A 12,901-nucleotide genomic window follows, 5' to 3' on the forward strand; every position below is an offset into this window, starting at 1 on the left:
ACACGCCAAAGATGGCAAGAAGAACCGCAGCACAGATAGTCCGGACGCTTCTGTTCCCGGGCCGGTAAGTCCGGTATCGGACGGCCGCGCTGCTTCACTGCAAACCTCCACACGCCTGACACGCTCCAATCTGTCAATCACCCGTTTGATTTCCAGCTGCACGCTTGATCAATCCACCTCCATACTAACCAATCAACACACTGTCCTGATGTTTGAGTGTCTGTCAGTGTTGCTCTGCTGGAACTCACATACGGTTATAGTTTCTTCTAATATTTGTTTTTATTCAATTTTATATAAATTTTAAGTTTTAGTCATTTTTTTTCTTTGTCATTTTTATTATTATTTTTTGAATAAGCCTAAATAATTATTTATTTATTTAATTATTTATTTCAGTTTTATTTTAGTTATTTTAATAGTAATTTTAGTACATTTTAATTCATTATGGTCAATTTGTTTTTATGGTTTCAGTTTTAGTTGGTGTTATTTTAGTGTAATTAAGATACTATTATTTTTTCATTAATATATTAAAAAGTTATTTTTTTATATTTCCCATTTTCACTTCAAGTTTTAGTAATTTGTTGTTTATTTTTTTGTCTCTAGTTTGTATTAATTTTTATTTGTTTTAGTTATTTTAGTACTTCAAATTAAAGTAAACAAAAATTATAAATGTTGCTGTAGCAGCTAGCTGAAGTCTTTTCTATTTATTTTTTTATTTCTATTTTATTTTTTATTATTTAATATATTATATTATATTTTATTTATTTTATATTTAATTAATTATTTTTTTATTTTTACATTTTTATTTTATATTTATTTTAATTTTAAACAGTTTTAGAAATTATTTATTATTATTATTTATATATATATTTTTGATGTCTATATTTTTTATTAATTTTTATTTCAGTTTTAGTTATTAGTACTTTAAAAATAGTTTTTTTTCTTATATTTCCCATTTTCAGTTTAAATTTGAAGTTTTAGTAACTTTTTAGTTATTTTAGTACTTCAAATTAAACTAAACGAAAATGATAAATGTTGCTGTAGCATTTAGCTAAAGTAGTTTGAAAAGTTTTGCTTTATTTTTATTTTATTTTTTTATTATTTATTTTATTTATGATTTATTTTATATTTTTTATTTTATTTTTTACTGTAATTTAGATACTATTATAATTTTCACTTATGTTTTTATATTGATTTTTATTTTTTTAATTGAATTTTAAACGGTTTTAGTAATTTTATGTATTTTTATTATTATTATTTTTTAATATGTCTATTTTTTTTAATACATTTTTATTTCCGTTATTTTAGTACTTTCATTTAAACTAAACAAAAGTGGGAAATTTTCAGATTTAAGGTTAATAGAATATTTTCTGCGCATGAGCGCTTTAGATGTGCATGTGTGTGTTTGTTGTGTGTTTGTTTGTAACTACACAACACGCATCTGATCAGTTGTAATCTGTGTGCACTAGTTTTGATTTGTGTTGATTTTGGAAGTTCAGTTCCTCAAACACCAACACTACCGTCTCTCAAGCCGCTCTCTTTTCTTACCCAGCATTCCCACTACAACGGCGAGAAGCAGCACAGCAGTCCTCAGTCTGATGACGAGCCCTCGACCCCTAAAGCCCGTCCCAACCCAAAGTACCAGCTCTTCCTGGGCTCCAACGGCTCCGTCGCCTCCAATGGTTCGGTGGGGGACAGCGGCGGTCCGGTTGGCGGCGGGACCAACGGGAATCTCGTGAGGATCAGTTCCGCCATGCGCGGGTCCATGGAGTCGCTGTCGTCACGGGACTGGGACAGCATGTCCGACAGGGTGAGTGTCCGTCTGTGCTTTTTGAAAAAATTATTATTAAAATATATATAAAATATATTAAATGATCTTTATTTTTGCTGTGTGAGAGGTGATAATAATTTGAATATATCAATTTGATCATAAAACGAGCCATTTTGTTTAGTTTTGAATAACTATTTTTCTTCTACTATAGGAAATTATTAATTTTAATATTACTGTGGTGTCCATTTGAAAAGCGTCATGATTGTGACATGCTCTGTACAGTAATGCTCTGTGTTCTTCAGATGGGCGGCTTTGAAAGTCCTCCCCGGGTTTTCAACAGTCCATATGCGACGCTGTCATTGGACTACAATCCCATCAACAGGATGTCTGATTTTAAGGTAAATATCCGTCACGTGCTGCAGAAGATGTTTATGTGTGAGTGTGTGTCCCTCTAGTGGACAGAACATGTAGTGGACGCTCAGTGTCCTGCAGTGGGACATACAGTGCTGCTTAACTGTCCTTAACATTGATTATTAGAGCTTTTATGACTTCATATTAATCCAGTCTACTAAAACTCCACGTCACACTGCAGAATTGTTCTCAATGTATTTGAATCTGTATGTCAGACACAGGAAGTGATGTCACCTACCATCTCTGAGACGAACCTCTTCGGTCTGAACAGAAGCGGGAGTCCCGTCAGCAGTCCGGCTCTGAATCATCGCTCGCGGATCGGCTACGACAGTCTGACCCGCAGACGAGACGTGAGCGTGAGTTTATAAACTTCCTTCACTGTGAAATCAGTATTATATATTATGAATATATATTTCATGAGATTTTTGAAAAACATAGCCAAAAATAATATTATGTGTTTGTGTGTTTATTTATTTATTTCAGTAATATTTGAAATAATATATATATATATTATTTCAAATATTATTGAAATGTAATATTAATTATATACTAAAACATTATTATAAGTTCTATATTAAAATTCTATATTGTTACATATATATATATATATATATATATATATATATATATATATAATAATAATAATAATAATAATAATAATAATAATAATAATAATAATAATAATTAATAATAATAATAAATAAATTATTATTAATTATTATTATTATTATTTAAATAAAATACAATTTAAATATTAAAATGTAAATAAAACAAAAAAAGTTAAATATTTACATTAATTATAATTTTATATGTATAATAAAATAACTTAAATTTTATATATATATATATATATATATATATATATATAATTTCAAATATTATTGAAATAAAGTATTAATTATATACTAAAACATTATTATATAAGTTATATATTAAAATTCTATATTATGTGTGTGTATATATATATATATATATATATATATATATATATATATATATATATATATATATATATATATATATAATTTATTATAATTATTTAAATAAAATACAATTTAAATATTTAAATTTAAAATAAAAATAGTTAAATATTTACATTAATTATAATTTTACATTACATCAAATATATATATATATATATATATATATATATATATATATATATATATATATATATATATATATATATATATATATATATAATAAAATAACTTTAATTATTTATATATATATTTCAAATATTATTGAAATAAAGTATTAATTATATACTAAAACATTATTATATAAGTTATATATTAAAATTGTGTATTATGTGTGTATATATTTAATGTATTATTATTATTTAAATAAAATAAAATTTAAATATTTAATTAAAAAAAATTGTTCAATATTTACATTAATTATAATTTTATTTATAATTATTTTATTATTATTTTTATTAAATTAGTAATATATATATATAAATATATATATATATATATATATATATATATATATATATATTTATATATATGTGTAATTATTTGTTATATTTAATATATTATTATTTGTTTATAAATAATTATTTAACAATTTTATATATATGTATATTTAATTGTTATTGAAGTAAAATATTGAAACCATAAATGGGTGTTTTACAGGCACTTTATGTCCCAGCAGTTCCCAGCAAAAATAAAAAGTAAAATGAATAAGTATCTGAACTCCTGTTTTTCTCTGAAGGCCACACCAAGTCAGCTCATGCATCGAAACAACCAGCCGAGCAAGCGGGATTTCGTCCAGGAGTTGACCAAACAGCTGGACGACTGTCGCAGGGTCAGTATGAAGTCGATAGTCTTCGTCAGCTGTTTTCCAGAGGTTTTGTCCACTGGAAATTGTTGAGAATAACTGAAGTGTTTTGCTCAGTGTTTTGTTGAGGTCAATGCAAAAATGCTCATTACCCTTAATAAGTCTTGATTCATGTGCCACAGAGGAACCAGTTCCTGGAAGCGGAGAGCATCGAGCTGGAAAAGGAGAGGAATCAGATCCGCTTCGAGATGCGCGGTCTGCTGGTGAACAATGAAGATCTGCTGCGGACCAACACACAGATGCAGGGAGAGATGAACCGGCTCCGAGAGAGGATCGTCGAGTTAGAGAGCAACAACAACGTGATGCAGGAGCGCTTCAAACAGATGGAGGTACACACACACACACACACACACATCGCCAGAGCGCAACACTCGCTTCTGGAAGAACAACTCCATTCATTTTCTCCACTGGGAAATAAATTATAAACTGCTAGTCAGCCCTACTGTGAGCTCGAGGCTGTTAATCGATGGTATTTGCTTCTGTTGAAGCTGTAAGCAAGCATTATTTCAGCTATTTCATGTTTAAGTGGAATTCATGATGAAAAACTACATTACCCATGATGCTGTACTGAAAATACACCAATCAGAGAGTCAAAACAAGCAAAAAGTGCTCTTTAGCTCCGCCCACTCCATGAACATTGCGAATGACGTATAATAATATAAAATATATATGCTTATTTTGTGATAAACGTAATATATTTTTATTTATATAATAAACATTTTTAAATGAGTAGTTTCTATCATTCTTAATTAGAATATGCTGTTTGCAATGCTTCATGGGATTGTAGTTCTTTTGCTCTATTAAGTTCAGTCTTGTATTTTCAAATACTTTTTTGCTTCATTTCAAAGTTTGTGATGTTGTGATTCTCCTCGTAGCCGGTTGGTTTGGTTCAAGACTTTGTTTTAAATCCCTATGGGAGAAATGAACGGGAAAAATTACTTCCAGAACCAGCGCTGCTGAAAAAATGCACTCTATAGAGGCGTGATCAGGTGATGGAGATGATTGACGTGTGTGTGTGTGTGTGTGTGTGTCTGTAGATCGAGCTGAAGGAGGCGCGTGAGGTGATGGTGGAAGCAAACACTCAGGAATACGCCTTCAACTTCCTGCAGCAGACGCTCAAGAACAAAATACAAGACACAGAGGTGCGTACGAGTGCCGCCATCACAAACACTTTAGTTTTTTATTATTTCTTCTTTCAATAAACTTACCAACCCCAAACGTTAATGCTAGAGTGTATCATTGTATATTTATGGCAGGGTTATTATTGTTAACTAAAACATTAATACAATTAATATTAATTAACATAAATAACATAAATATTGACTGAAACAAAAGCTATTTCCCAACAAGTCAACATCTCTGATTATCTTAAAAATGGGAATTTGTTTTATTATTATTTTATTTACTTATTATTTCATTATTATTATTTTCTTGCTTTAAATAATCTTACCGACCCCAAACTTTTAAATGCTAGTGTGTATAATAATATATTCATGGCAGGGTTATTATTGTTAATTAAAACTTTAAAAATTAATTACTTGAAATAAAATATTTTAAAATATTTTAACATGAACTGAAGTAAAATTTTATATATAATCATCGTTTTCTTCTTCTAGTTTCAGCCAGGGCAACATTTCTCATTTTCTCAAAAATGGCAATTTGTTTTTATTATTATTATTATTATATAATTTGATATTATTTATAAAAACTATATAGACATATTTATAAAAAAATACTAAAAATATAAATAAATAAAATAATAATTGATTATTTAACAATAAATTAATTAACGAATTAACAATTATTAATTATTATTAATTACAATTATTAATTAATTAATTAACAAACAATTAAAAATAAAAATATATTAAATATCATCTTTTTCTTCTAGTTTCAACCAGGGCAATTTGTTTTATTATTATTATAATTATTATTATAATTATATAATTTTATATTATTTATAAAAACTATATAGACATATAAAAAAAAAATATTTAAAATAAAAAATGAACAATTAAAAATAAAAATATATTAAATATCTTCTAGTTTCAGCCAGGGCAACATTTCTCATTCTCTCAAAAATTGCAATTTGTTTTATTATTATCATTATTATATTATATAATTATTATTTTCATTATTATCAGTCATTATTTCTTCTCTGTTGTTTCATTGTTTCATTTCTATTATCATGCAAACAAACTCCACAAAATTCCAAAAATCCCTCAGAAAATTAGCCGTAAAATCATTTAATAAGCAAATGTAAAATTAGGGGAAATGCTAAATATCATTAAGTGAAATCAAGAAAATGGTTATTGAAAGATCATCTTTGCATTTATGCTTTCTGTATTTTGTGTGATGTTAAAATCATTAAAAATCCATGTTTTTATTCTGGGTGTTTTCTGAACTGTGTGTTTCTTCAGGAAGCTCTGGAGAAACAAACTCAACACACTCAGACTCTGTCTGAAAAACTGTGGCTCACTGAACGCAGTCTGGAGGAGCTGGAGCTGGAGAAGGAGAACAAAGCCAAGAAAGCTCTAGAACTCGGCAACAGTGTGTTCAGACTGGAGACGGAGGTACACACACACACACACACACACACACACACACTTGATGACATCAGTAAAAAAGCAAAGTTGTTTCAGAGCGTATGAAGATGACTGAAGAGTGTGTGTGTGTCAGTTGTCAGACGCTCTCCAGGAGGCGAATCAGGCGCGAGCGGAGCTGAGTTTGCAGCAGAAGCTGCGGGCCGACACTCATCTGAGGGTGGAGGAGCTGGAGGAGAGCGTGCTGGAGAAGGACCAGGAGCTGCTGCGCCTCACACAGATCGTCAGCAGACTGCAGGGAGAGGTCAGACACGCCACAGAGCTGCACTTTATTCAGAGAGGACACTTTAAACTCATCAAAAGTGACACTTTTATAATGTTACAAAAGATTCATTTCAAATAAATGCTGTTCTTTTCAACCTCATATTCCTCAAAGAATCCTGAAAAATAAAAATTCTGTGTGTGTGTGTGTGTGCAGGTGACGGATAAGCTGAGCGATAAGGAGCAGACTCTGGAGGAGGAGATCCAGCTGCGGGAGCGTGTGCAGCTGCAGTGCAAACAGGCCGAGAGGACGGTGGAGGATCTGCGCATGGAGCTGCAGACGCTCAGCCAGTCCAGAGACGAGCTCTCCAAACAGCTCAAACTAGCACAGGTACACGTCATCTGTGTGTGTGTGTGTGTGTGTGTGTGTTCACTACTGTCTAGTGAAGTCTATTCTCACTTTAACTCTATAATCTGTACTGTATAGTGTTAAACAGGAAAATCAATGATGCAGATTCAGATGTAAAGCGGCTCTAAAATGACAATATTGTGATGATTCAGATCTGTTCAAGTTTTGTTCTCATGCAATAGTGTCAGTGCATTCAAATCAATAATATTACTGGATATTGTCTGTTTGTGAAAAACTGTTTGAAAGATCATCAAACTGACTATTTGCATATTATTTGCATTAGCGATGCATCAAAAAAAATATTCAAGACTGAAATGACCAAAGTAAAAAAAAAAAAAAAAGTTTAGTTAGCCGAAAACCAAAAATATTAATTTATTTAATTGATTATTAATTATTTAATCAAATGTATTTAATAATAAACACTCAAAGTTGTATATAAAATATTAAAGGCATATTTTTATATCAGCTTTTTCATGTTAATTTGTTGTTGAAATATAAATATTTATTCAGACATTCATTAAATAATGAAGACAACATGTTTAGAAATAAATACATAAAAATAAGAATAGAAAAATGAATATATAAATACATTTATTAATTAATAAATTATATTAGATTACATATTCATTATTTAATTAATTAATTATTTTAAAAGAAATATATTATATTTCATATTCAATGTATTGTACTTTTACTAATAAATTAATTATTTATTTATTTTAAATTATTTGTTACATTTTACTATATTACATTTTCATCATTATTATTATGTAATATATTATATTATATATTTCTTTTAAAATAAATAAATAAAAATAAGATATATATATATATATATATATATATATATATATATATATATATATATATATATATATATATATATATATATATATATATATACACATTTATTTATTTTATTACATTAAAAATATAATGTATATGTAATATACTATAATGTAATGTACTATAAAATATATTAATTTTAAAGTAATTAAATAAAAAGAATAAATAAATGTATATTAATACATTGAAAATATAATGAATATGTGGTATAATATAATATAATATAATATATACTATATTTATTTTAAAATAATTGAAAAACATAAGAGTAAATAAATAAATGTATTAGTTTAGAAATTAAAAATATAATAAATATGTAATATAGTGCATATATTTATCAAAAGTTATTTTTCTTAACTATCGAGTTTATGGTCACTGAATATGTTTTTCTGAGGTCAGAGTGACGTTACGTGACACTGTTCTCAAGCTGTTTCACTGATTGAGCGATTAACGAGACATGATTCATTTGTGGTGTTCACGCTGCTAACAGGAGAACATCATTGAACTGGAGGCCGATCTGGAGGAGCTGCAGGAGAACGAGCAGCGATCGGCGTCCAAACACAAGAGAGCTCTGGATCAGGTCTGAACACTCTTCACACCGTACAAATATCCAAACGCTCTGAAAGCATCCCTTTAAAACAAGTCATTCCAACTTTGAACCGCTGGAAAACAAGAAAAAAAACACTGAGGAAGAACATCGTTTTGTGCAGTTTTAGTAATGAACGTGTGTGTGTGTGTGTGTGTGTGTCTCACAGGCTGAACAGCTGCAGATGAAGCTCCTGCAGGAGAAAGATCTCAACGAGCAGCTGGAGTGTGAGAAGGCCATCCTGGAGAGACAGGTGTGTGTCTTCACTCACACACACATCTTTAATAGTGAACGATGATGATGATGATGATGATGATGATGATGATGATGATGATGATGGTGTTTTCAGGTGCGAGATCTGCGCAGGGAGATGGAGGAGCTTCAGAATAACAGAGTCGAGGTCGATTCCGTCACTAGAGCCGAGATCAAAGCGAAAGAGCTGGAGAACACACTGCGTGCGGAGGAGAGGTCAGACACACACACACACACACACACACACACACACACACACGCTTGGAATCTATTCAGGGTTCCGTTCCATTTTAATTACATTTTATGAATGAAACGGCTCGTAAACACACTTTATCACTAGAAATAAATAAAAAACCCATGAAACATGAAAGCGTTCTCCTTACATTGAAGCGTTTTGTCATGAAGAGTTCTTTAAGGAGTTGTTTGGAGAAGCTCATGGTGTCGTTCTGCTGCTCCTCAGGAATAAAGTGGTCTTGAGCAACACCATCAGCAAACTGGAGAGGAAGATTCACGAGCTGACGGAGCAGATGGAGGACGAGCACAAGATCTCCACGGAGCAGAAGGAGCTGGTACGACACACACACACACACACACACACACACACACACAGACACACACAGAGAGAGCTGGTACAACTGATTGACAGCAGAGGGAGACAAAACACTGAACAACACACACACACACATATTACTTATTTAATACATATAATAATATTTGCCTCTGTAATTATGAATACATATTTGTGTCAATCAGTACATATTTTTTATAATTTTAAATTACATTTAATAAATAAAAAGTAATTATGTATACATGTATTATGTGTTAATACATTATATTATTTTTTAATTATATTATTTTACATTAATAATTAAATTTATTAATTTAGAACATAGAAACAGCACAATCTGAAATAAACATATCATTTATGTAATTTATATAAATATAGCTATGTATGTATGTGTGTATGCATGCGTATATATATATATATATATATATATATATATATAAAACACAAATATTAATGTGTAATTCTAATTATAAAATACATGTATACATATTTACTATATGTATTACTATATTAACAAAACTATATATATATACACTACTGTTCAAGACTGAAGACTGGAGTAATGATGCTGAAAATTCAGCTTTAACAACACAAGAATAAATTACATTTTAAAATATATTCCAATAGAAAACAGTTATTTTAAATTGTAATAATATTTCACAATATTACTGTTTTTACTGTATTTTTAAATAAATAAATGCAATCTTGGTGGGCAGACAAAACTTATTTTAAAAATATTAAAAATCGTACCAATCCCAAACTTTTAAACAGTAGTGTGTGTGTGTGTATATTATATATTTTATTATATATAAATTACTTATTATATTTTTAGATATTTATTATTTAATTACTACTCATTATTCAGTAATGTAATCTTTTTCTCTCAGACTTTTTTTGTTGTTTTGATGTAAATGTTGTTCTCCGAGTTGGCGTCTGTGATTTGATCAGGTGATCAGGCGTATGATTTTCTCCTGGTGGACGATAGACTGAGAGAAAGTACTGAAGTTAGTGTGTGTTTGTAGATGACTCAGCGGATCCGCTCGCTGAAGAGGCAGCTGAACGAGGCCGAGGAAGAGGCGAGTCGACGTGATGTTCAACATCGACACACACAGAGAGAGCTGATGGAGGAGAGAGAAGCTAACAGCCGCCTGCAGAGACAACTGCTGGACCATCAGCTGACCAACAAGTACGACACACACACACACACACACACACACACACACACACTGCTGGACCAACAAGTACATCTCATCCTTTTAATACATATTCATGTAAAATATATTTATTAAATAATTTATTAAATTTTTTTTTTTTTATAAGTGTAAATGAATATATATATATATATATATAGGCTATATTGTGACACAAATATTTATTTATAATTATAATACATATATAGACATATTTACATAAATATATATCATTTAGTATGTGCCATATATTTTATATTAATAACGTCTTATTTGATATGAATACAAATATTAAATAAGTAATTATTTATGTATATATGTAACTTATTACAATTAAAGAAATATTTGTGTCAATATAGACAGCATATTATTAAACTTAAATTACTTATTAAATAATACATAAGTATTTAATACATAATATAAATATTTATGTATACTTATGTATTTTATTATAATTATAAATAAATATCTGTGTTAATAAATACACTTTAATAATATATATTATAATAGATTACACTTATTAAATAATAAATAAATATTTATTTTCATTTAACTATAAATATTTGTGTTAATACTCCATATTATTTTATATTGATATAAATGTTTTGTTATAATTATACATAAATATTTGTGTTAATAAATACACCATAATAATGCATTAATTAATAAATAACTTTTATTAAATAAGTAATTATTTGTTTATTTGTATTTTATTATAAATATTTGTCAATATACAGCACAGTAATAGATTCATATAAGATACATTTATTAAAATACATTTATGTATTTATTTTATTATAATTATAAATAAATATTTTGGTTAATAGACTATTATTTTAGATCAATATAAATGTAATTTATAAATATATATACAAATAATTATTATTATAATTGTATATAAATAAATGTTATAATATACACCACATTAATGTAATATAAATTACATTTATTATAAAAATATTTATGTATATTTGATGCATTTTTGTTTAATCCAATAAATACTTAATTATTTGAGACTGTATTTTGCATCAAAAGTAAATGTCCTTAATATCAAACATTTATTCTAGTTTAATGTTGTCCTAATATTGTTTTTATTTGTGTCCTGCAGGAGGAAAGAGTCGAGACAAGTTCTAGAAAACCTGAAACTGAACTTCAGTGAAGATGAGGAAGAGGAAGAGGCCAAATCCAAACCCACACAGAAGCAGATCTCACAGGTCTGAACTGACCCAACAAACACAGGCCAAACCCAGAACTGTCTCAAAAACTGCCAAAACCAAACCTGGATCTAAACCACATCCTGCCGTCCGTCTCCGGAAATACAAACTGTTTCATCCGCTGAACTGAGACGAGACGCACACAAACCAGAGAGACCGGATCCAGAGAAACTCCTTATGAACTGAACTCAAGAACAGGAAGTCAATAATGGTGTGGAAAAGCTGTTTCCTGTGGACTGACACTCTTAGGAGTATAATTATATCTAGTGCTGGTGCAGCCAGAGATTTCCAGACAGTTCTTACAGGAAAATCTGCTTTCCATGAAAGGACGTCACCGTTTGTGTCGTTTACAGTAAGCTATCGGTCTATTCTACATGTTCACTGGTTAATGTTCTCTATCAAGCTGTCCGTTCTTTTTTCCAAATGAATTCAATCAACTGTTTACATTATGCATATATTAGTATAAACTAGGTAGAAATGAATATTCATAATGAAGTGTGTAGTTATTCATGGCATCCTGTTTAGATTTATTTTGGGACTTTAAGTGAACTTGCATGTGAATTCTGCTGACGGTTATGAACCTGTCGAGGGAATGTGTTAATGATGATATATAACATGTTGAAAGGGATCATCTGTGTGTCTGTCTGGATTCTTCACGCACTCCATTTAGTGCCACTTAAAATACAGCAGCAGGGTGTTTCATATGTAGGACAAAATGGTAATAAAATATGCTAAAACATGACTGGTGCTTTTTTTCATTGTTTAACTTTGACAGGTAATGCTACAGTAGTTTAGTAATATTTCAAACAACTAAAATGCCACAAAAGGCAGACAGAGAGTAGTTAAATTTAAAAAAGACCTTCTTAACTCTTTCCCAGTCAGAATTTTAGATCATTTTCACAAAAGTGTCATGGCCACCAGAAGGTTTTGTGATGTGATATGTCAAAAGAAAACCAACAAACAGAAAAATACATTTTATTCTGGCTTCCTGTGTTTTTTAGTAACACT

The 12,901-nt window shown here is 29.3% G+C and overlaps 1 protein-coding gene across 3 annotated transcripts in view; it reads left to right on the top strand.

Moving 5' to 3' along the window:
• Nucleotides 1-12,803, top strand: part of LOC137013137 (myosin heavy chain, embryonic smooth muscle isoform-like) — a 39,124-nt gene extending 26,321 nt beyond the window's left edge. For 2 of the 3 annotated variants that reach the window (XM_067376761.1, XM_067376762.1), the window contains exons 4-19: nucleotides 1-64; nucleotides 1,550-1,807; nucleotides 2,071-2,166; nucleotides 2,395-2,535; nucleotides 3,899-3,991; nucleotides 4,147-4,353; nucleotides 5,062-5,166; nucleotides 6,445-6,597; nucleotides 6,704-6,871; nucleotides 7,046-7,219; nucleotides 8,574-8,663; nucleotides 8,839-8,922; nucleotides 9,019-9,137; nucleotides 9,382-9,490; nucleotides 10,512-10,675; nucleotides 11,788-12,803. The exon at nucleotides 1-64 is cut by the window's left edge and continues 392 nt beyond it. In XM_067376761.1, coding sequence (XP_067232862.1) covers nucleotides 1-64; nucleotides 1,550-1,807; nucleotides 2,071-2,166; nucleotides 2,395-2,535; nucleotides 3,899-3,991; nucleotides 4,147-4,353; nucleotides 5,062-5,166; nucleotides 6,445-6,597; nucleotides 6,704-6,871; nucleotides 7,046-7,219; nucleotides 8,574-8,663; nucleotides 8,839-8,922; nucleotides 9,019-9,137; nucleotides 9,382-9,490; nucleotides 10,512-10,675; nucleotides 11,788-11,899 — 2,137 coding nt within the window. In that variant the 3' untranslated portion in view covers nucleotides 11,900-12,803. The remainder of the gene's footprint in view (nucleotides 65-1,549; nucleotides 1,808-2,070; nucleotides 2,167-2,394; nucleotides 2,536-3,898; nucleotides 3,992-4,146; nucleotides 4,354-5,061; nucleotides 5,167-6,444; nucleotides 6,598-6,703; nucleotides 6,872-7,045; nucleotides 7,220-8,573; nucleotides 8,664-8,838; nucleotides 8,923-9,018; nucleotides 9,138-9,381; nucleotides 9,491-10,511; nucleotides 10,676-11,787) is intronic. The other variant, XM_067376763.1, reaches the window with a different exon arrangement.
• Nucleotides 12,804-12,901: the final 98 nt, after the last annotated feature.

This window comes from Chanodichthys erythropterus, chromosome 22 (genome assembly GCF_024489055.1).
Source record: "Chanodichthys erythropterus isolate Z2021 chromosome 22, ASM2448905v1, whole genome shotgun sequence".
Taxonomy (NCBI): Eukaryota; Metazoa; Chordata; class Actinopteri; order Cypriniformes; family Xenocyprididae; genus Chanodichthys; species Chanodichthys erythropterus.